The sequence below is a fragment of the Schistocerca piceifrons genome, chromosome 7, assembly GCF_021461385.2.
Source record: "Schistocerca piceifrons isolate TAMUIC-IGC-003096 chromosome 7, iqSchPice1.1, whole genome shotgun sequence".
Lineage (NCBI taxonomy): Eukaryota > Metazoa > Arthropoda > Insecta > Orthoptera > Acrididae > Schistocerca > Schistocerca piceifrons.
The window spans coordinates 271,610,149-271,636,343 of record NC_060144.1 but is presented as its reverse complement, the minus strand read 5'-3'; the positions used below and the strand labels follow the sequence as shown (position 1 = coordinate 271,636,343).

Sequence of the window (26,195 nt, the reverse complement as noted above, 5' to 3'; positions counted from 1 at the left end):
AGTTCTGATTATTGATGTACCCACTGATGTGGAAGTGCACCTCACCTGAGAAAATTGTTCTTTTTGTGAAGTTCTTGTTCTCCGCCTGTCAAGCCGAGACCCATTGAGCAAATCGATGTCTCTTTCCATAGTCTGCAGGCTTCAACTCTTGTGTAAGTTGAACCTTGTACGCATGCATTTTTGGATCTTTTGAAAAGATTTCATACAGTGAACTTGGTGATAAATTCAATTGTTGAGCTCATCGGTGAACTGATTTTCTGGGGCTTACGGCCACTTTGTCATTCATGACATTGTGTTTGAACAGCAATGTTTTCTTAACTTTTGAAACAAAACTGGTGGTCTCAAACTTCTAGATCAACTTCCAAATGGATGATTCGGTTGGAGCAGCATTACATCCGAGTGTCACACGCAATTCACAAATGGTTGCTGTGAGACTTTCACTGGTTTTGCAACAACTTTATATCACTTGGATATGCTGCTTAATTGTCATCTGCCCCATGACAAAAATAAACATTAAAAAAACGTTCACTACATAAAAGCTGTCAGGCTACTGATGGGAAGGATCACAGATAACAAACATGAAAAAACCACAGCTGCTAACCATCGTATGAGAAAATGTCACAAAATTCAAATTAATCCTTACTTCCTGGACACCCGGTATCTAGGTATAATGTTTCTAAGCAATATAAAATGGAACAAACTAATGAGCTCAGTTTTATGGAGGATGAGTGGCCAACTTTTGTTACTGAGACAAATTTAAGAATATGTAGCTATATACACACATAAAAAAAATTTTCGTATCACCTCGGATCCCAGAACTCCTGAAGATAGATGCTGACTGTGGGTATTGTATCACAGACACAGTCCCCCTTTGACTAATCCCACCCAACGATGTAAACAACCATGCATGAGCAGCACCTATTAGACAGAGGGGATCCGACAGCCAATCAATTCCAGTCATTCCACCAGGGAGGAGGTATACAGCTCGTGTTGTCTGTAGTGCAGCCATGCCTAGATGATCAATACTGCAGTTCGATCGCATCCACATTGTTACTTTGTGGCAGGAAGGGCTCTCAACAATGGAAGTGCCCAGGCGTCTCGGAGTGAACCAAAGTGATGTTGTGGCGGCAGCACCGTCCAACGCACGAAGGACTGAACTACGGCACTGCCGACACCAGTAGGGGCAGCTGTACCGTTATGCGGAATTTCGGCAACGGTGCGTCGCACACCGGACCGCAAGGGAACAAAGCTGCCACCAGTGCGAGCTAGTCGACGCGACGCGACACACGTCCCCCCAGTTCTTCCGCCGCGGACCACGTGCGTCGAGTCAACGTGACTCCGCCGTAAATGCGTACGCGCGGTCGTAAACGCAGTCGCCGTTAAATTGTCTTTCGTTTCTTCGCGGACGTTACGGCGCTTCCAGTCGCGCCAAGAGCAGAACATTCTGTGACGCGGTCTTTTGTCTCGCTCGGTCCACGCGGTCGCGCCACGGCTCGTCACTGGAGTGTACACCCTCCGGGATCGGTGACCGAGCCGCGCCGCCAGTGCAACGCGCCTATGTAGACGGACATTAGCGAAGTATATTATTTGTCATTTATTGTAACGGCAGGAAAAATAAATGTGTCCTGTCCAGAAACCGGTTTAGTCGTTTATTGCCACAAAGCCTCTCCCATGAGCATAGTGCGTGGGCGCAGCGATAAATGCCGGTTCACTGCACATGAGCGACTGTAAGCGGAGATACAACACGTTCCCGCTTCACTGGTGACCCCGACGTGATCTGAGGCTAAAAAAACACGTGGTGACAAACGATCGTCGGTACGAGAGACGTGGAACCGCGGGTAGGCTTGCGCGCATACGCCCGCGCCGAACAGTGCTCCGTAGTAAATTTTTTTTTTTAACTAACTTTTTTTGTATTGCTTTTGTGTGCGTATATTTTGATCGCGGACTGCTTAGTGTTATTTTTTTTCTTTTCGTGTGTTTCCCTTGTGTTATTTTCACTGTGTGCTTTCCTCTTGTACGAGGATTCGACTCTGAACTAAGATGGCGACACTAGAGGAGTTGCGAAAGACCGTCGAAGAACTGCTCGCACGCAACACGAGGCTAGAGAATGAGCTACAGGCACGGACTACACGCGCAGACGCCGCGCAGCCGCAGACAGCTCAGGACAATGTTAGCGCGCAAATCCCCGCCACACCGACGCCTCCTACGACCGCCGGAACGCCGACAAGCGCTGGACAGGCATTGATCAGGCTGCCTCCCTTTTGGCCGCGCGACCCCGTGATGTGGTTCAGCCAGGTTGAGGCGGTATTTATGAGCAACCACGTGACCTGCGACCTGGCGAAATTTGGGCACGTAGTGAGCCAGCTGGACCAGAACTATGCGGCCGAAGTGCGGGATATAATCACCGCCCCACCGACGCAGTCGAGCTACAAACGGCTCAAGGAAGAGCTGATCCGGCGGATTTCGTCGTCAGAGGAACAGCGTGTGCACCAACTGCTGCGGCAAGAGGAATGCGGCGATCGGAGGCCCTCGCAATTCCTGCGCCACTTGCGGAGCCTCGCGCAGTCCGATATGGTGCCAGATTCGCTGTTGCGCACTATCTGGGTGCGCAGCCTCCCAGCTCAGGTGCAGGCAGTGATAGCCGCACAGACGGAGATGCAGCTGGACGCCGTCGCTAACTTGGCCGACAGGGTGCACGACGCGCTGACAACGGCGCCTAGCACCGCGGCTGCGGCAGCTTATGACTCCGTCCCCCCCACCTCCGTGGCGGCCAGCGCCTCCCGCACCCGCATCGGATGCCGACCTGCACCAGCTAGTGCAAAACTTGACCGCACAGGTGGCAGCTCTCTCGACGCAAGTCGACCGGTTGGCGCGCTCGCAGCAAGAGGGCAGCACGCGCCGCAGCGGCAGCAGACCGGGCGACAGGCGGCGTGGCTCGCGCAGCCGGCAACGCAGCAACAGCCGCTCCAACGGTACCCCGCCGACGTCACACCACGCACAAAGCGGCTACTGCTGGTACCACGCCCGCTTCGGCAACGAAGCAACCAGGTGCCGCGCTCCTTGCTCGCACCCAAATGCCAGCTGCGACCGGACCTAGGCGCACCCGGCTGCAATATGATATCGAAGCGTCTGTTTGTTGCGGAACGGGGGGCAGGCGTGAGGTACCTCGTCGACACGGGTTCGGACCTCTCGATCTTCCCCCGTTCTATGTTACGAGACCGCAGGCGGGCCGAGGCACTCTGCCTTACAGCGGCGAACAACTCCACTATTAAAACTTACGGCACACACAGCCGCAATATAGATCTGGGCCTACGGCGCACGTTCTCGTGGACTTTTACCGTGGCCGACGTCAATGAGCCGATCCTGGGCGCAGACTTTCTCGGCCACTACGGGCTACTAGCCGACATCGCAAACGTCCAGCTCATCGATGCCACGACTAAGTTAAAGATAGCGGGACAGCGCCGGCAGGCTGCATACTACAGCGTTAAACCTGTGAAGTGCCCCGGACCGTACGCTGACATTCTGGAACAATTCCCCGACCTCACCCGCCCAGCCGGTGCACCGAGAGACATCAAACATTCGACGGTGCACCACATTATAACCACACCCGGACCCCCCACATCGTGTCGCCCACGTCGACTCGCGCCGGACAGACTCGCAGCAGCAAAGGCAGAGTTCGAGGCCATGCTGCGGCAAGGCATCGTGCGACCATCGAGCAGCCCATGGTCATCGGCGTTGCATTTAGTGCCCAAGAAAGACAATTCGTGGCGCCCGTGTGGGGACTATCGCGCCCTTAATTCGCGAACGGTGCCGGACCGATACCCAGTCCCACACCTTCAAGACTTCAGCTACGCCTTGGCGGGCTGCGCGGTGTTCAGCAAGGTTGACTGCGCAAAGGCGTACACCCAAATTCCGGTGGCGCCCGAAGACATCGAAAAAACAGCCATCGTAACGCCCTTTGGGCTTTTCGAAAGCCTGTTTATGACTTTTGGTCTTCGGAATGCTGCCCAGACTTGGCAGCGGTTCCTGGACGGCGTCTTGCGAGGCTTGCCATTTTGCTTCGCGTACCTCGACGACATCTTGGTGTATTCCAAGTCGTCCGAACTCCACCGCCGCCACTTAACGACCATCTTTCAGCGCCTGAGTGAAGCCGACATCGTCATTAACCCCGCTAAATGCGAGTTCGGCGTGACGGAAATTGAGTTCCTCGGCCATTTAATTACGCCCACCGGATCGACACCGCTACCGGAGAAAGTTAAGGCAATACAGAACATGCCGCGTCCGCAGACGCACAAAGAATTACGACGCTACCTCGGCATGTTGAACTTTTATCGTCGACACCTGCCCAACGCCGCAGCAGTGCAAGAGCCGCTGACTAAGGCGTTACAAGGTCCTACCTCAAAAGGAAAGACCCTCGTGAATTGGACAGACGCAATGGAGCAGAGCTTCACGGACTCAAAAAGGAATCTCGTGGAAGCGACGCTGCTCGCGCACCCGGTACATGACGCGGACATAGCTGTAGTCGTGGACGCCAGCCAGGCCGCCATCGGCGCGGCGTTACAACAGCGCGTCGGCGGGAGTTGGCAGCCTCTCGGTTTTTTCTCCAAAAAGCTTTCCGATTCGCAACGTGCTTGGAGCGCTTATGACCGAGAGTTGCTTGCGGTGTACGCGGCGGTGAAATACTTCCGACCGTCCATAGAAGCCCGACAGTTCATCATTTTCACCGATCACAAACCCATTACCCACGCGTTCGAGAACAACCACACTAAGTGTTCACCGCGCCAACTCCAGCAGTTAGAGTACGTGTCGCAATTCACGACTGACATTCGACACATTTCGGGGATAGACAATATCGTCGCCGATTGTTTGTCCCGAGCGTGTGCCGTTATTTCACCCCCTGTGAACTTTGAGGACGTGGCCCAAGTACAGGAGAGTGACGAAGAACTACACCGATTCCGTCACGACACTTCCAGCGGCCTGCAACTGGAGCTGGTGCCTGTCCCCGGCTCCGCACGGAAGATTTGGTGTGACACCTCAACCGGCACGCACCGACCGTTTCTCCCGGAGAAATTCCGACGCAGTGCCTTCGACCGTATCCACGGACTGTCACACCCCGGCACCAACACCACTGCGACGCTCGTGGCTGCGCGTTTCGTCTGGCCCGGGCTTCGGAAGGACTGCCGCGAATGGGCGCGCACTTGCACGTCATGTCAGCGCGCCAAAGTCGGGAGGCACACCCACGCACCCGTGGGCACCTTCCTGGACGCGACACGACGATTTGCACACGTCCACGTGGACCTCGTCGGCCCGCTTCCTCTCTCACAAGGCAAGCGGTACCTCCTAACAATGGTGGGCCGCTTCACTCGCTGGCCGGAAGCAACGCCCGTCGCGGACGTCACAGCCGAGACCGTCGCCACCGCATTCGTCGACACCTGGGTGGCACGCTTCGGATGTCCCAGTCACGTGACAACTGATCGCGGCCGCCAGTTTGACTGCGCGTTGTTCACGCACGTCGCCAGACTGTGTGGCACCCGGTTACACAGGACAACCAGCTACCATCCGGCGTCGAATGGCATGGTCGAACGGTTCCACAGGACTCTCAAAGCCGCTCTAACCTGCCACGACACCTCATGGCCAGAGGCGCTCCCACTGGTGCTGCTCGGCCTCCGAGTTACGCCGAAGGAGGAGATCGGCGCGTCACCTGCCGACCTCGTTTACGGGCAATCTCTGACAATCCCGGGCGATTTTGTCGAAGATGCAAGTCTCCCACGCGACGCCGTGGCACCCACTCTGGCGGAACGTCTGCGCAGTCACATGGCCGGCCTCCTAGCGCACGCACCGACGCGGCACGGCACCGGGAAGATATTCATCCACGCCGACCTGCAGCGCTGCACGCACGTCATGTTGCGTACCGACGCAGTACGGCCACCTCTCCGACCGCCCTACAGTGGGCCGCACCGCGTGATCGCCCGAGGAGACAAAACGCTGGTCCTCGAGTGCAACGGAAAGCCGTCGACAGTGTCAGTCGACCGCGTCAAACCAGCCTACGTCTTGCCCGCTCCATCAGCCACGCATTTCTTCGACCCGGCAGAAGCTCTGTACACGGACGACACTCCCTCTGCCAGCGGTCAGACGGAACCCGCACCCGGAGCCGCCGGTGACGCACAGCTGCAGCCTGCTGTCATCGCGCCGCCACGTGCGCCTCCCTCCACCACGCCCAGGCAGCTGGTACGGCCGCCCGGACCGCGCCCACCACAGGCGCACCGGTCGCCCCCACCACAGCCGCCAGCGGACTACGTCACGTGCGCCGGCCGCCGCGTCCGATTCAAACGGCGCGCCACGACACCCAAACCGGCAATCACGCGTCTGAGCTGCCGAACGCCGTCAGAATTCGGCGCCCACGAGCCGCCGTCCGCTGTAGAGACCCGACCTCCAGCTGCAAGTGCCTTCGGCCGGTAACTCCAGTCGAGCGTTCGTCACAGCTCCTGGACCCGCGTTCGCGTCTTTTGCCTCCGCCGCGTCGGGCGTTGAGGCCGGATCGGCACCCGCGCCTGCTTACCTCATTCGCTTCTCCGTCGAGCTCCGGACATCGCGCACCACACCGCCCGGCTTGTCCGTAGTAGCTCCCGGACCCACGTTCGAGTTCCGACGGTACCGCACTCGCGCAAGCGCCTTCGAGACGTCGCCGCCAATGACCTGCAACGCGCGCCTTCACGCGCATCGCTACGGACAGTCGCAGCCAGTGCCTGCTGCCGCTGTCACTAGCCGCCAGCGCGAGGACACGCCCACCGCACGCTCGCCGGTCCGGCGCGCTGACGTCACGGGCCGCCGCCCTTCCGACGCCGACCGACCCCCGCCAAAGCTGCCGCACTGCCATCACGCAGTGCACGAACTTTTAAACACACGCACGCCACCGAACGATCGCCGCGTTTTCGCAGCTACGGAGCTCCGCTCTCCAAGGGGGGATCTGTGTGGCGGCAGCACCGTCCAACGCACGAAGGACTGAACTACGGCACTGCCGACACCAGTAGGGGCAGCTGTACCGTTATGCGGAATTTCGGCAACGGTGCGTCGCACACCGGACCGCAAGGGAACAAAGCTGCCACCAGTGCGAGCTAGTCGACGCGACGCGACACACGTCCCCCCAGTTCTTCCGCCGCGGACCACGTGCGTCGAGTCAACGTGACTCCGCCGTAAATGCGTACGCGCGGTCGTAAACGCAGTCGCCGTTAAATTGTCTTTCGTTTCTTCGCGGACGTTACGGCGCCTCCGGTCGCGCCAAGAGCAGAACATTCTGTGACGCGGTCTTTTGTCTCGCTCGGTCCACGCGGTCGCGCCACGGCTCGTCACTGGAGTGTACACCCTCCGGGATCGGTGACCGAGCCGCGCCGCCAGTGCAACGCGCCTTTGTAGACGGACATTAGCGAAGTATATTATTTGTCATTTATTGTAACGGCAGGAAAAATAAATGTGTCCTGTCCAGAAACCGCTTTAGTCATTTATTGCCACAAAGCCTCTCCCATGAGCATAGTGCGTGGGCGCGGCGATAAATGCCGGTTCACTGCACATGAGCGACTGTAAGCGGAATACAACACGTTCCCGCTTCAATGTTGTTCTGACATGGAGGAGATACAGAGAGACAGGAACTGTCGATGACATGCCTCACTCGGGCTGCCCAAGGGCTACTACTGCAGTGGATGACCTCTACCTATGGATTATGACTCAGAGGAACACTGACAGCAAGGCCACCATTTTGAATAATGCTTTTCGTGCAGCCACAGGATGTCGTGTTACTACTCAAATTGTGTGCAATAGGCTGCAAGATGCGCAACTTTTCTTTAGATGTCCATGGCGAGGTCCAACTTTGCAACCAGAACACCATGCAGCATGGTACAGAAGGGCCCAACAACATCTACATCTACATTTATACTCCGCAAGCCACCCAATGGTGTGTGACGGAGGACAGTTTATGTGCCACTGTCATTACTTCCCTTTCCTGTTCCAGCGCGTATGGTTCGCGGGAAGAACGACTGCAGGAAAGCCTCCACGCTTGCTCGAATCTCTCTAATTTTACATTCGTGATCTCCTCGGGAGGTATAAGTAGGGGGAAGCAATATATTCAATACCTCTTCCAGAAACGTACCCTCTCAGAACCTGGACAGCAAGCTACACCGCGATGCAGAGCGCCTCTCTTGCAGAGTCTGCCACTTGAGTTTGCTAAACATCTCCGTAACGCTATCACGCTTACCAAATAACCCTGTGATGAAACGTTCCGCTCTTCTTTGGATCTTCTCTATCTCCTCCGTCAACCTGACCTGGTACAGATCGCACACTGATGAGCAGTACTCAAGTATAGGTCGAATGAGTGTTGTGCAAGCCACCTCCTTTGTTGATGGACTACATTTTTAAGGACTCTCCCAATGAATCTCAACCTGGCACCCGCCTTACCAACAATTAATTTTACATGATCATTCCACTTCAAATCGTTCCGTACTCATACTCCCAGATATTTTACAGAAGTAACTGCTACCATTGTTTGTTCTGCTATCATATAATCATACAATAAAGGATCCTTCTTTCTATGTATTCGCAATACATTACATTTGTCTATGTTAAGGGTCAGTTGCCACTCCCTGCACCAAGTGCCTATCCACTGCAGATCTTCCTTCATTTTGCTGCAGTTTTCTAATGCTGCAACTTCTCTGTATACTACAGCATCATCCATGAAAAGCCGCTTGGAACTTCCAACACTATCTACTAGGTCATTTATATATATCGTGAAAAGAAATGGTCCCATAACACTCCCCTGTGGCATGCCAGAGGTTACTTTAACATAGACGTCTCTCCATTGAGAACAACATACTGTGTTCCGTTTGCTAAAAACTCTTCAATCCAGCCACACAGCTGGTCTGATATTCCATAAACTCTTGCTTTGTTTATCAGGCGACAGTGAACACCTTCCGGAAGTCAAGGAAAATGACATCTATCTGGGAGCCTGTATCTAATATTTTCTGGGTCTCATGAAGAAATAAAGTGAGTTGGGTCTCACACGATCGCTGTTTCTGGAATCCATGTTGATTCCGACAGAGTAGATTCTGGGTTTCCAGAAATGACATGATACAAGAACAAAAAACATGTTCTAAAATTCTACAACAGATCGATGTCAGAGATATAGGCCTATAGTTTTGCACATCTGCTCGACGACCCTTCTTGAAAACTGGGACTACCTGTGCTCTTTTCCAATCATTTGGAACCTTTCATTCCTCTAAAGACTTGCGGTACACGGCTGTTAGAAGGGGGGCAAGTTCTTTCGCGTACTCTGTGTAGAATCAAATTGGTATCCCATCAGGTCCAGGGGACTTTCCTCTGTTGAGTGACTTCAGTTGCTTTTCTATTCCTTGGACACTTATTTTGATGTCAGCTATTTTTTCGTTCATGCGGTGATTTAGAGAAGGAACTGCAGTGCAGTCTTCCTCTGTGAAACAGCTTTGGAAAACAGTGTTTAGTATTTCAGCTTTACGTGTGTCATTGTCATCATCCCAGAGTGTCTGGATATGCTGTTTCGATCCACTTACTGATTTAATGTAAGACCAGAACTTCCTAGGATTTTCTGTCAAGTCAGTACAAAGTATTTTACTTTTGAATTCACTGAACGCTTCACGCATAGCCCTTCTTACACTAACTTTGACATCGTTTAGCTTCTGTTTGTCTGAGAGGTTTTGGCTGTGTTTAAACTTGCAGTGAAGCTCTCTTTGCTTTCGTAGTAGTTTTCTAACTTTGTTGTTGAACCACGGTAACTTTGTTGTTGAACCACGGTGGGTTTTTCCCATCCCTCACAGTTTTACTCGGCACGTACCTGTCTAAAACGCATTTTACGATTGCCTTGAACTTTTTCCATGAACACTCAACATTGTCAGTGTTGGAACAGAAATTTTTGTTTTGATCTGTTAGGTAGTCTGAAATCTGCCTCCTATTACTCTTGCTAAACAGATAAACCTTCCTTCCCTTTTTTATAATCCTATTTACTTCCATATTCAGGGATGCTGCAACGGCCTTATGATCACTGATTCCCTGTTCTGTGCTTACAGAGTCGAAGAGCTTGGGTCTGTTTGTTATCAATAGGTCCAAGATGTTATCTCCACGAGTCGGTTCTCTGTTTAATTGCTCGAGGTAATTTTCAGAATGTTGGCATCACAATCTCTTCACTGATGAGTGTCCCATATGCCTTCAACCAAACAATTGTCAGAGACGTGTTTGGAGGCAACCTTATCAGACTGAACGCCTTAAACACACTATCCAGCGAGTGCAGTGAGGTGGAGGTTCCCTGCTGTTTTGGGGTGGCATTATGTTGGATTGATGTACGCTGCTGGTGGTCATGGAAGGCGCCATAACAGCTGTTTGATACATGAATGCCATCCGCCGACCAATAGTGCAACCATATCGACAGCATATTGGCGGGGCATCCACACCAATTCCACCCCCATCATGCACATCTTGTGAATGACTTCCTTAAGGATAAAATACTGATCGACTAGAGTGGCCAGCATGTTCTCCAGACATGAACCCTGTCGAAAATGTCTGGGTTAGATTGAAAAGGGCTGTTTATGGACGACGTGACCCACCAACCTCTCTAAGGGATCTACGCCGAATCACCATTGTGGAGTGGGACAATCTGGACCACAGTACCTTGATGAACTTGTACATACTATGACATGACAAATATTGGTATGCATCAATGCAAGGCGATGTGCTACTGAGTATTAGTGGTACCAGTGTGTACAGCAATCTGGACCACCACCTCTGTAGGTCTTGCTGTATGGTGGTACAACATGCAATGTGTGTTTTTCATGAGTAATAAAAAGGCGGAGATGATGTTTATGTTGATTTCTATTCCAATTTTCTGTACAGGTTATGGAACTCTTGGAACCAAGGTGATGCAAAACTGTTTTGATGTGTGTATGAAGGACAACATTCACAGAATGTCTGTGTGACCCATTCTTGGGTAAAGCTTGAGTGTTTGGGATTCCCACCAGCCCACATTAAAGAAAGTCATTGAAGCAATTCAGAGGCAAGATTCTATACTTATTACTGGTTACTGGTATGTTAGATCAACATGTGTGTATTACAGAAATGCTATGTGAACTCAACTGGGCCTTCCAGAATGGCAGAAGATGTTCTTTCCAGGAAACACTAGCGAGAAGGTTTAAAGAACCAGCATTTGCGACAGACTGCAAAACAGTGCTACTGCCACAAATGTACATATTGCGTATGGATCACGAAGACAAGATAAGAAACCAGGGCTCATACAGAGGCCTATAGACAGTCATCCCTTGCTCCATTTGTGAGTGGAATAGGAAAGTGAATGATTGCTTGTGTTCTGGGTGGTTTTTCCATAACTCTCCAAATTTTCTAAATCCCACCAGCCATTTTCCCTCATCCCTCTTCCTTTTCCTTCAATCCTTCTGCCAGGAGGAGCCACTGGCTCCAGAAGCTTATGTATTTACATATATTTTACATGAGTTTCGCCTTGCTGATGCTTGGAGAAGAAATTTGTATGTAGATGTAGTGTCTAGAGACTAATACTTCACATTGGTGAGAAAGAATGCAGTTATCTTGTATTGGTATCATGTAGCAGCACATAATGCAGCATGGAACATCTTTCATCATGCTGCTTAGCATTTACATGATTGGAATAAAGCTGTCACATGTTGCCTCATTACGGACTGGGATGCTAGCATGTGCGCACACACATACACACACACACACACACACACACACACACACACACACACACACACACACATGTTTATCATGACTGTATGTAGTCTATATCTGTGCTTCACTTTTATGAAATTAATTTCACTGGTCATGTGCTCAATGTCACCACTCAAGTGTGTTAGACTTAATGCACAAAGAGCAAGCTCTGGAAAGTTTTTAAAATAGTAAATCTTTCTCATTCCTGAACGTTTTTTTGTCTCCGAAATATACTGCATTATTGTGTTTTTAAGTTCTGGTGTTAGAGCTGAAAGAGGTAACTTACACATTTTTCATCTTGTTTTCTGTATATCATTGCAAGACACTACTTGGCAACTGTGACAGGAGAGAAAGAAAGGGGGGAGAGGGGGATGCATTTGTATACCTCTGCATATCAGGCATTGTTGTGAGGCACAAGGAGAGAAAGTAATGTAGTGATGTGCCATCAAAGTTATAATACTTCTACTCAGAACAAGATATTTAGGCTATGTAAAATGTCTACATCTAAGTATGGAAGTCCTTCAGGATCACTTTCTGTTTAGTAGGTACTGGGTCCGTAACTGATCTGACCTCTTACATACCTAAATATGTTGTTGTATATGTAGTAAATTTATCACTTTAACTCACAGCAGTAGCAGATAGGTTACTTTTCTTTATGTACATTCTGTCCACATGGTAAAACAGTAGACCTTTATGAAGCTGACATTTTCTGACACAGTTGAGTTATCAGAGCTGATTAATAACTATGTCTTTGAGTAATATCTACATTAGAAAAAAGTAAGAGATTTTCTAATGGACATCTTGAAGAAGTACAGATTTCTTTTCCTCTATATGCCTTAGATCAAAGTATAATTTTAAAGCTTACCACTGTTTGACAGTTCTTGTTACATTGCCTGTGACACTAATCATACTACCTTAGATGGATTTTGTAATTAGACAGCTTAAAAATGATTGCAATTTGTGTAATTTTTTCTGTCTTTTTGCACTAGTACTAAAATGGACTTAAATGTTGTGTGCCAGACCTTAACAATGTTGTCAGAGAAATTTGATGCTTTACAGACTTATAGATTAAATGATTTGCATACACATTTTATCATCCCTGTACCTGGGTAGATATCATTAAAATAAGTCATTAAAGAAGTTTTTGACCCCATCATGACATTGTACCAATCAGCTGCAAAACCAATAGTTTTACACTGTAGTAGGTAATTGATTGTACAATGAAACAAAATTTTACTCACAACAACTTCCTCAGCTCTCTTCAGCTCTCTCATTCTGTCCAGGTGCAGAAATACTGCTCAGCTGCCAAAACATGCTCATTATTCAGTCTGAGCCTTTATCAAAATACCTAATCATAATGCAGGAACATTGTATGGCTTCTGTGTCAGTGGGTTCATCAGTTAACACCTTAGAGTTCATTGAACAACAGTTTCATCAATTCCTCTGTGCTATTTGTTGCATAACTTCTGTCCTACAGAAAAATGACAGTTGAACCGAAGACACTATACACATTAATGTAATGAGAAGAAATCCTAATAAATGAGAAAGTGAGATGTACCCTCTCCCATGCACCTCATGTTGGTTTGCATAGTATAAATGTAGATGCAGATGAGGTGACAAAAATCATGGGATACCTCCTAATAATGTGTTGAATCTCCTTTTGCTCATTGCAGTCCAGTGACTCAATGTGGCATGGGCTCAACAAGTCTTTGGAAGTCCTCTGCAGAAATACTGAGCCATGCTGCCTCTATAGCCTTCCATAATTGTGAAAGTGCTGCCAGTGCAGGATTTTGTTTACGAACTGACCCCTTGATTATGTCCCATAAATGTTCGATGGGATTAATGTTGTGTAATTTGGGTGGCCAGATCATTTGCTTGAATTGTCCAGAATTTCCTTCAAACCAAACATGAACAATTGTGGCCCAATGACATGGTGTATTGTCGTCCATAAAAATTCCATTGTTGTTTGGGAAAATGAAGCCCCTGAATGGCTGCTAATGGTCTCCAAGTAGATGAACATAACCATTTCCAGTCAATGATCGATCAGTTTGACCAGTGGACCCAGTCCATTTCTTTTAAACACAGCTCACACCATTATGGGGCCACCACCAGCATGCATAGTGCCTTGTTGTCACTTGGGTCCATGGCTTTGTGGGGTATGCGCCACATTTGAACGCTACTGTCAGCTCCTACCAACTGAAATTGGGGCTTATCTAAACAGGCCACAGTTTTCCAGTCATTTAGAATGCAACTGATATGGTCACAAGTCCAGGAGAGGTGCTTCAGGTGATGTCGTGCTTTTAGCAAAGGCACTAGCGTCGGTCATCTGCTCCCATTGGCCATTAATGCGAAATTTTACCACACTGTCTTAATGGATATTCTCTCAAAGTGTTGATTATCTGTTAGCACTGACAACCCTACACAAAAGCCACTGCTTCTGGTCATTGTCTGTTGTCCATGGTGAGAGGTAAGGCCTGAAATTTGGTATTCTTGTCACAGTCATGACGCTGTGGATCTCAGAATATTGAATTCCTTAACAATTTCCAAAATGGAGTGTCCCATGCATCTTTCTCTAACTACCAATCCACACTCAGAGTCTGTTAATTCCTGTCACGTGGCTGTAATCATGTTGGAAACCTTTTGAAATGAATCAACTGAATACAGATGACAGCTCCCCCAATTCACTGCCCTTTTATACACAATATTGCCACCATCTGTATATGTGCTTATCACTAATCTGTGACTTTTGTCATCTCAGTGTATTCAGTCTGAATCCCATGGCAATAAAATAGCCACATTTTTAAAATTTCACATAAACCAAAAACTCAGTTGGGATACCCATATGGGAAACTTATGTAACTGGCTAGCATGTGTAATCTTTCTGTCATATGAACAGAGGAGCTATGACAGTAAAGCTCATATTTTGCATTGTTACACTGTCACCTGAGCTATGGAATGCTAATATGGGGTAATTATTTGTGCTTGAAATTAGTGTTTGAGTGGCAAAACAAAGCCAGCATGTGAATCATAAGTCTTAGGCCATATGAATCATTTAAAGATTATCTCAAATAACTTTATAGTGCCAGTATATGGCCTGTACATCAATAATTGCCTTGACTGTCTCATAGAAAACCTAAGTAATGATATGGTTATAATAGAGGGAAACATTCCACGTAGGAAATATATATCTAAAAACAAAGATGATGTGACTTACCAAATGAAAGTGCTGGCAGGTCGACAGACACACAAACAAACACAAACATACACACAAAATTCAAGCTTTCGCAACAAACTGTTGCCTCATCAGGAAAGAGGGAAGGAGAGGGAAAGACGAAAGGATGTGGGTTTTAAGGGAGAGGGTAAGGAGTGTGTGCGAGTGTATACCCGTCCTTGTTTCACCCTAAGATAAGTCTTTCCGCTCCCGGGATTGGAATGACTCCTTACCCTCTCCCTTAAAACCCACATCCTTTCGTCTTTCCCTCTCCTTCCCTCTTTCCTGATGAGGCAACAGTTTGTTGCGAAAGCTTGAATTTTGTGTGTATGTTTGTGTTTGTTTGTGTGTCTGTCGACCTGCCAGCACTTTCATTTGGTAAGTCACATCATCTTTGTTTTTAGATATATAAAACCTAAGTAAGTATGACATAAGCAGATCAACGTATGAGCATAAAATGAGATGTGGGCAAAAATTAATATTCCGTATGCAATGCTCACAGAGACTCATAACAGTGACAAAAGTCTTGGTCGTGTCTCCTCCAATAAATAGCCAGATAGGACCTACATAGCACCAATACATACATTTAAAACCAGCATTACAAAATAGATGAAAAGTAAAGATTTTACAATGTTGAAGAATTTGAAGAATGTGTGACAAATGACCTATGCTTTTTGTGCAAAAGAAATATAAATAAAAAAGAAACTTTGTTATACAACTGTAATTCATGCAGTATATAAATTTTATTACTGTTGTGTAAGCCTACTTATTGAGATGTATTTAAATATTTATCGGCTTTATCATCCAACTAATAATGCACTGCAATTGTCTTGTAAGTGCTTTTATCAGCTAATAATTTATTGTTATTAACAACAACCTCATGCCAGCCCCCACCCTGTCACCACATAGAGGTGGCAAGGAGTAACCTGCTTCTAAGGGAAGCAGCAATTTTAGGGGGGGGGGGGGGGGGGAGTGTGTGTGAAAAGGGGGAGGAGAATTAAAGTGAAGGGGAAAGGACTATGTAGGTGTGATGGTATGGCAGAAGTTGTGTGTAGTGCTGGAGTGAGAGCAGAGAAGGGGATAGGCAGATGGAGGACAGGGACTAGCAAAGGTTTGTGTTACAGCTGCAGTTGGCAACTTACATCTTTCATAATATTTTCTATATGTCATTGCAGGACACTGCTTGGCAACTCTAATAGGAGGGAAAGAAAAGGGGGGATGCATTCGTATCCCGCTGCATATCAGACACTGTCCTCCACTTGCCTGTCCTAGTCCCTGCTCCCACTGCAGTTCTACATATGCCTCTATCCCACCAACACACCTACTTGGTGCTTTCCCATTTTCTCACCCCCCCCCCCTTCTTCCCCCACTCCTTCCCCACAGCCTCCAAGTGCTGAAATAAGCAGACCTGTACCCACTACGTCTCTGCATACTCCCAAAGGCAGCACCAGCATCAATGACAACTTGTATCCCACTATTTCTCCCCTCCCTACACCACACGTCTTTGGCAACCCAGTTACCAACTCCATAAAGAGTGCTGCTTACCTCAGATGCAGCTGCAACTGCAGTAAGGCCTTAGCACCCAGGGACAACAGTAGACATGTGTGTGTGAGTTATGCTTGTGTGAATGTGTGAGAGTTTTCTGTGTCTGATGAAGGGCTTAGTGTGTTAACTGAATTGTCTAGTATTCTTTTTCATTCCGTCTGTCTGTGACTCAACACTACCTCTATGTGGTGAATATCAGTGTATACTTTCCATATTGCTATTATTCATCCTGGATTTTCCATTGTTTTCAATCATTGTTATTGCCATTTACCTAATCATGCAGTGTATTTATGTTATCTTACTTTCTTGTACTTCAAACAATGTAATGAAAGAGATAGATAGCTATGCACCATAAAGACAGGCACCGAGTTGCAGACAGGTACAACAAAAAGACTGTTACGCATTTAGGTTTTGACCAAACCTTTTTTCAGAAAAGGAGACTGTTGTGCCCTTCAGCAATTCAATATGTCATCTTTACGGTGACTAGCAGTCTATATTTTTTATGAAAAGGAAGTTTGTACTCACCATACAGTGGAGATTCTGAGTCGCAGATAGGCACAACAAAAAGATTCTCACAAATTAAGCTTTCAGCCAAAATTAGATCACACACACACGCACACACACACACACACACACACACACACACACACACACACACACAAATGCAACTCACACACATGACTGCAGTCTCAGGTAACTGAAACCACACTGCAAGCAAGCAGGACTGGGTGGGGGTAAGGAGAAGGCTGGGATGGGAGGGGGAGGGCTAGTAGGGTATGGGTGGCGGACAGTGAAGTGCTGCAGGTTAGACAGAAGGTGGGCAAGGCGCGAGAAGGGGACGGGGTAGCAGAATAGGAGAGAAGTAAAAAGACTGGCTGCGATGGTGGAATGAGAGCTGTGTAGTGCTGGAAAGGGAACAGGGAAGGGGTTGGATGGGTGATGACAGTGATTAACGAAGATTGAGGCCAGGAGGGCTTCGGGAACATAGGATGGATTGCAGGGAAACTTCCCACCTGCGCAATTCAGAAAAGCTGGTATTGGTGGGAAGGATCCATGGGGCACAGGTTGTGAAGCAGTCATTGTAGTGAAGGCTGTCATGTTTGGCAGCATGCTCAGCAACAGGGTGGTACACTTGTTTTTTGGCCACAGTTTGTCAGTGGCCATTCATGCAGACAAACAGCTTGTTGGTTGACCACATAGAATGCAGCACAGTGGTAGCAGCTTAGCCTGGAGGTCACTACTGGTTTCACAGGTAGCCCTGTCTTTGATGGGATAAGTGATGTTTGTGACCAGACTTTCCAGTCTCCTCCCACCTTGCAAAGTCTGACCATCTGGCCGCAGAGAAGCATTCCCCTCGTAACTCTGTACCACCCAGTGTAGTGGTTCATGTCATGTGATAGTAAAAGATATGTGGCTGAAAAAGATATTATTTGAAGCATACTTGCACGCAACTAACTGTGAGAAAACAGCATTATCACTGATGCTCTCTCTATCCCTTGAACAAAGAGAGCTTTTTTTGATGTAACTATTGTAAAAAGATATAGTCCAGCTTCTGATCTTAATAAGTATGGACAAATGTATTATGGCTTAAGAGAGAAGGCATTATTGCATCTTTAATTGAAAGGTATTTTCTGATTTTATGCAAGAATAATAAGCCAATAAATCAATTTCTCGGCCGCGTAAACAAGTTGTGTATTGTGTAAATTATTCTCCGTCTTATGGTTTCACATTTTCAAATATCTGTGCATGCCTATGAGACATTTTTTTGGACTGTGGAAGCTCGAACCTCCAAACTCTACACAGTCATTAATTTAAAGACTTTTAAACAAATCCACTTCGATGAACTGTCTTCCATAGAAAGGAGAATTGAACCGTAGTTAACGTAGACTACAATTCCTGCTGATTCAGCACGCAGTTCAATGACTGGCAGAGACATCGAGTACAGCATACAGTCATCATGCAGCAAATGTATGAAAATAGTATGCACTATAAATAATTAATTATTGTTTGTTTTGTTATTCTCTACTATACGCTGCACGAGATATATATTTATATATGTTTTACCACCATAGGCCTTTGTTATTAATTTACTGTATAATTACAAACTCATATAATGTAACATGACAACTCCTATATCATTGTATATGATATAAAATGGATGCTCAATAAATAACAAATAACAGCAGATCTCTAGTCTACCATGCACAATCCCCTGAACATGAATGTTGTCTTCTGAGATCTGTTTGGTTATTTATTCATTTTAAAGACCTAAACTCTTTTCTTAGAGAGACTGAATACTAAAGAACTAATTCCTTGAAACAGTAATAGCAATAATAATTCAATCAAGGCAGTAATTAAATGAATAATAATAATAATAATAATAATAATAATAATAATAATAATAATAATAATAATAATAATAATAATTATTATTATTATAAAAGCAGTTCATCAAGATTACTTTTTGACCCTGAAAGGAACTTTTCAACACAGATCTCCATACGATAACTGGGTTCAGGTTGAAATAGTGACTCCTCTCACAAATAATCACATCTCAGTAAAATTATAACAATTTACCTTTCACATGAGAGGGAGTTACACCAGGACTGGCACAACTGAATAACATTCTCCACCAGGTTTTTGGCTACCTTTCATTGTGCCCTGAGATGAGAAATATCCTCCCCAGTAATCTAACCATCCCTCCCACAATGGTATTCTGCCATCCACTGAACCTACACAATATACTTGTCAGCCCTACACAACCTCTGCTCCCAACCCCTTACCTCATGGCTCATACCCATTTAATAGACCTAGATGCAAGACCTGTCCTGTACATCTTCCCACCACAATCTACTCCAGCCCGGTCACAAACATCACCTATCCCATCGGAGGTATGGTTACCTGTGAAACCAGTCATGTGGTCTACAAGGTAAGCTGCAACCACTGTGCTGCATTCTAAGGGGGCATGACAACCAACAATTGGTCTATCTGCCTGAATGGCCACTGACAAACTGTAGCCAAGAAACAAGTGAACCACCCTTTTGCTGGTCACTCTGCCAACCATTTTGCTGATCACACTGCCAAACATGACATCCTTCATTTCAATGACTGCTTCACAGCCTGTGCCAAATGAATCCTTCAACCAACACCAGCTGTTCGGAATTGCGCAGGTGGGAACTTCCCCTGCAATATATCCTCCTTTCCCATAGCCCTCCTGACATCAACCTTCATTAGTCACTGTCCTCACCCATCCAATCCTTTCTCTGTTCCCTGTCCAGCACTACACAGCCCTCATTCCACCATCGCACCCAGTCTTTTCACTTCTCTCCTCTTTCGGTACCATCCTCCCCCCCTCCCCACCTCATGCCTGCCCTCTGTCTAACCTGCAACACTTGACTGTCTGCCACCCCTACCCTTCTATCCCTCCCCCTCCCTGGCCCAGTCTCCTCCTTACCCCCACCCAGTGACATCCCCCGTCATCCACTAGTGCTGCTGCTCACAGTGTGGTTTCAGGTGCCTAAGACTGTAGCTGTGTGCGTGAGTTATGTTTATGTGTGTCATCTATTTTTGTTGAAGGCCTTACTGACCAAATGCTTAATTTGTGACAGTCTTGTCGTTGTGCCTGTCCGCTATATGCTGAGTAGCAACTTTCCTTTTTGTAATATTGTTATATTCCATTCTGGATTTTCCATTGTTTACAGGGGCAGTGGCAAGTGGGGGGGTAAGGGGGCTACAGCCCCCCCCCCTGTCCCCCAATGGAGTATCATATTACACTGGATAAAATTACTTCAGAAATCAGTGGATATATTACTTCAACAGATTCAATAATTTTTAATAATTATGTAGCAATATAGGTTGCAATGTATTTCAAACACATTTTAACAAAAGAATAAGATCCTCAAATAGCTTACTTTCTCAACCAATAAATATAATATAATTTAAAATGGGTGTCTTATTATTTATTAATACACATTTTTTACACTGAACATCAAAACAGTTACCAAAAACTACTTTAAGCAAAACCAAATTTTAACAATTTGCCAGTGAAGGACCCCAACTCTACTTTTGTTAAGCAATATTCCATTCCCCCAATCCCCCCTCCCTCTCCCCCTATTAGCCCCCCCCCACCCTCCTTGACCAACTTCTAGAATCACCCCTGATTGTTTACGTCTATCTTTATTTTTGTGTATTGTTGATATTCCAACTTGAAATTTATTGTACTTACACATATTTGCCTAGTTGTTTTGTTAAATGATATCAGTTGCATGTAAAATGTTCAAATATCAGTAAAAAATTTGTATTTACCTGAGTTTGAATACATAATTTTACATTTGTTCTTGTAGGAATGAAATTGTAATTTCTGAATTACGACTCCTGTTCCAAAAGCCTGTTTCTAGCTACAAGTCTTTGAAACATGTATTATATATTTAGAAATATCCTCAGACTTGTCAAAGACAAAATTATGCTATTTTAATTTGGAAACTATTTACGGTAATAGGTAGGTTTAATGTCTGCTACACTGTGAATCATTATAGGGGGAGGGGGGGGGGGGAAATTACTGGAGGCAAAATTATGACAGTGCAATTTGGAGACTGATATTCCATTGATGTCATCACTTAATCACTTACTTTGTTACTTTTAATTGAAGCAAGGCACTTTTGTTTCAGGTGAATGTAACCAATGAGCACCACAAGACAATTCTGAAGAGATATCAAGCTAATTATCTAGATGTTGGGTATTACATATGCTACACAGAAAATAACTACAATAAAATAAAAAATCAAGTATATATTTATGTGAAAGGTAATGATACTAAATACTTATTGGTCATAAATTTTGTACAAACTATTGTGCAATGCATGGCAGTGCACGTGCTACAATATGTCATCGGTATTGAGTTAACAAGCCATATTGTGACTTAGATTGAAGGCTAAGTAAATATTTTTTTATTAAATTGTGCCATGACTCTCTCATTCACTGTTCACTTCTTTCATTTTAGACTGCATTAATAATATTTAAAAAACATCAGTGATTTACAGTAGGCCTGACTTATTTGTCACTTATATTTGTTACAACTTTAATAATGATATATTATTATAATTATTCATGTTGGAGCCCTACTGGACTATGCAATGTACAGTGTGATACACTTTCAGAATTTGTTTTAGCTCTCCTTTGCGTCTGTAAGACTGTCATTCTCTTGGAATGCGGTTTTTTCCACTTGTCAGAACAAGGTGTACCCATCTTCTTGGATATTTCTGCCTGGCCCAACCATCCAATCACGAATTCTCTGCCTAAATATTTTCCTGTGTGGTACACTATGTTGTGTTATTCATGCAGTCATTGGATCTTCTTTTGCTGCACCCATCCATTTTATTTTTACAATTTTTTGTTGCTTTGAGTTTCATAGTATTCCACAACCTGCCTGGTAAATCTTATTTGTTCCATTCTTTTAGAATGTCTATAGAAATTTAGGCTGAATTTTTTCATATCTGAATATATGTTGGCATACTTTTCAGTTTCTTTGTTTGCTCGTTGTCTGTACATTCCTTCTTCAGTATAATTTGGATTTTAAATTTCCTGATTACTTTTGTTCTCTCTTTTGAATCTCTTAAATATCTCTCTTTTTGTTTAAAGCCAAAATAATGACATATATAATAAACTATCTGTTAGTCATAGTTGTGCTTGTGTATCAGAATTTTTGTTATGATGAGCAATGGTGAGTAAGAAAGGTACTGTAGGTGCAATAACATCAGCTACTCTCCTGTGTCTGCCTGTTCAGGTAAGCATAGCTTGTGATCTGCACTCCAATCTCCCCTTCCAAGCTGTCGCGATGCAGAATGCATCAGCAGGTGCAGCATCGCTACTGAGCACTGTGTTCAGAGGGGCACAGGTAAGAGCACACACCTGTCCATCATGCTGTTGCATTCAGCTGAAGTAGCATTCTTGATGAAAAGTCTGGAGCTCTTGGTCCTCCTGTTGAGTCTTTGTGAGTTTCAAAAAATCTGTAGGCCTCGATACACTGCTGACATGCAAGAGACAGTCAGCCACTACATTGTTAATGCCATAAATGTATTTAATGTCCATAGTAAGTACAAGGTGATTGTATTATTGAGTTGAGCAGTTGTTGCTGTTTCATTTGAAGGTATAGTTTAACAGTTCATGATCTGTGTGGATTGTGATTTCTCTTGTTTCTATCTGTGGCTGGAAGTAGGCACTGACTCATACACAGCCAGGAGTTCAGGTCGTAGGTATTCCACTTCTCTTGTGACAGTGACAATCCACACGAGGAGCATGTAAGCAGTTGCCACAAACCATGTGACATTGTTGCAATGTAGCACCAGTAGCTGTTTGGCTCGCGTCCACCACTAGCACCAAGAGATTATCAAGTTTTGGGTGCATGAGGAGTGCTGCGTTTGCCATGTTTTGCTTCATGGCATCGAAAGTGAAGCACATCTTGTCAGTCCATTTCACTGGGGTACTGCCTCTAACTTTTGGCCTGGTAAGTGTTACATTTATATGAATGCATAATGTCTGTTCTTTTGGACATGTCTGAAAAAACAGACTCCACATGGTATCTGCAGCTGTGATACATACAGGTAAATTGAAGGTGGAGGAGAGAGAAAGAAAGGGAAAGGTAATGAAGTATTGATATCATCTGCATCAGGACTTCATGCAGAATCAGCGGTGATGAGTGAAAATGGTTTCCAGACCAGAATGTAAATCCAGGATCTCCTGCTTACTAGGCATTTAACCAATGCACCATCCGGACACAGTGTTTATTGTAATTGAGTGGACTATCTTAGTACAGGAATGTGAGTCATATGGGAATGTGGGTTGGCTGGGAGGCATTCCAAGATAATCGACACAGTTTTGATAGACATTGTGTCTGGATGATGCAGTAGTTAGTGCAACTGCTTAGTAAGCAGGAGATCCTGGGCTCAGATCCTGGTCCAGCACACATTTCCACTTGTTGCTAATGATTCCACATAAAGTCCTGCTGCAACTGACATCAACAGTTACCTTTCCTTCCCCCCGCCCCCCCCCCCCCCCCCCCTCCACCTTCAATTTACATAATATATTTCACATCTTTGATTCTGTGGGTGTCTATTCTTTCACATATCTTTAAAAGAATTGACTTTTGAATAACTTTTTCTTCTGAAGGGAGAGATTACACTGGATTAAGAATCCTTTGTTGGTGAATAACTGTGATTATTTAACTAGGTTATACAACAGACTGTTACAGGCAATGAATAGCTGGTTTGGAACACAATAATGAAATTGTTCCAAAATGCAAAAATACTCATGAGTCAGAAGAAGCTAATTACTGGTTGACAGTAAGCAGTAAGAGAACAGAACTAAAAACAGTGAACATACAAAAAATTCACTCTCCAAGGAATAAACAACACATAGAAAACCACAAGAACATAAGCAAAACACAGTGTCCATGGTGGCTGGCATTATAGCTGCTTGATAGCTGTGATTCACTTATCACCATGCACATGCGCCACTACACCACAGAATACAATTAACATCTCTGGTTGGTATAAATCATGACATCGTCATGCAACATACGTAGCCGATGATACAGGGCTATTGAAGTAGCTATACATTACAGAACATGTACATTATGCAACAAATTGCATAGAAGTATGGATTAAAAACATTGAAGATTGTGTAAGAATTGTGTTCATTTCTTCAAACCACATCACAGTGTTCATTTCTTCAAATCGCATAACATACAAAAATATGATAAAAATCAAAAGTTAAAGATTAAATAGCTTTTTCAAGATCAAATGTTTTTTCCTAATTCATGTAATATTCTTCAAATGAAACAGTATCTTGTATTATACACTTTCTAAAGCAACTGTGTTCTTCCTCAGGGTTAAAGCTACTTCCTTACCGAATTTCACTTAAATTGTTTCAGCAGATTAGTCATGAAAATTTAACAAACAGAGCTACTTTCACATTTCTAATATCAGTATGGATAAAATTTTCAGTTATGATGTTTTTTTCCATAATCCAATTTTGATGAATTAAAGCCTCTATAGTGCTCCAAGCTATGCTCAAGTTACCTGTGAAAACCCCATGAAAATTCATGTGATAGTTTGGAGATAAGCACGATCAACAGACAGATATGGCAGCTTTAGATAAAATTTAAATCACAGTATTATATTCTGTGATTTGATTCTTCTGAAATAAAGCCTGTATGGTGCCCCATGCTATAGTAGAGTTATGTGCAAAAACTCATGATAATTCATCTAGTAGTTTTGGAGAAGCATGTTCAAACAGGCAGACATGGCAGTTTTACATATTTATTATTGGTATAGATATGTGCACGTACTGCAGAAATTCACATTTTCTATCTCTACTATGCTGAGCTGACTAATGTTACCTGTTGTGGCCAAAAAAAGTGTGAATTTTAATGTGCAAGGGACTAGACTTTATTAAAGATACTCACATGAAAGCTATAAATAGTGTTTCATTATTTTAATATCTTGACCACATAAATTCTTCAAAAGGATAGTTAAAATTAATACTATCTTGCAGTTTTAGTACGACCAGTTGGTTATTAGTCAACAGTGTGGGAAAATAGGAAAAGTATCATAACATTGTAAGTGATTTTGTTTTACGCTAATTTTGTGACTTTTTCTGTGACATCATTTCTTTATTTACTATTCCTTTGTTCGTCTTCAAGAGGCTGAATGAACGTGGTTCAAGACATACAAATTCCAAAAAATGTCGTATGTTGGATTAAGGAAATTGTCCCCCCCACTCACTCTTTCTCACTCTCCCTCCCTCCCCCCCCCCCCCTCTCTCTCTCTCTCTCTCTCTCATACACCCACCCACACACACACACACACCCACACCCACACACACACACACACACACACACACACACACACACACACACACACACACACACACACACATATTTGTGTACATGTGGTCTACTTACCAAGTACTGCAACATGAGGATATGTACCTATGGTGACCAGCTCAACCAGCCCATTCTCATATTCTCATTGCTTAAACCTATCCGAATATGTGTAGGATACTCCAGAGTGAAGGATTGCAAATCTGACACAACTACCATGTACTTCAAGTCTTGGTAATACATTAATTGTTGGAATACAATCACGGAAGTGCTGTTGTACATGTCATATTGCAGTATTCCACTATATGAGCATGGAGACTCCCTGCACATTGAAGAGGTAGGTCAGATCGTTGTAGTTGGTAGGTTAGATGGTGAACGGTGGAGACGGGGGAGAGGGAGAGGTGGGGGTGAGTGGAAAAGAAAAGAAGTAAAAAGACTGGGTGAATTAGTGGAATAGAGGTTTGCGTAGTGCTGGAATGGGGACAGGGAAGGGGCTAGATGGGTAAGGACAATGACTGTTGAAGGTTGAGGCCAGGAGAATTACAGGAACATAGGGTACATTGTAGCGAGAGTTCCCACTGCTCAATTCTGAAAAGCTGTGTTGGTGGGAAGGATCCATATGGCACAGGCTGTGAAGCAGTCATTAAAATGAAGAATGTCGTGTTGGGCGGCACGCTCTGCAACATGGTTGTCCACTTGTTTGTGGCCACAGTTTGTCAGTGGCCATTTTTGCGGAGAGACAACTTGTTGATTGTCATGCCCACATACAATGCAGCACAGTGGTAGCAGCTTAGATTGTAGATCACA

General features: G+C 45.3%; 1 protein-coding gene across 2 annotated transcripts in view; it reads left to right on the top strand.

The window, feature by feature from the left end:
• Nucleotides 1-26,195, top strand: part of LOC124804951 (mast/stem cell growth factor receptor kita-like) — a 315,287-nt gene that overhangs the window by 49,887 nt on the left and 239,205 nt on the right. For both annotated transcript variants that reach the window (XM_047265338.1, XM_047265337.1), the window contains exon 3: nt 21,178-21,313. In XM_047265338.1, coding sequence (XP_047121294.1) covers nt 21,178-21,313 — 136 coding nt within the window. The remainder of the gene's footprint in view (nt 1-21,177; nt 21,314-26,195) is intronic.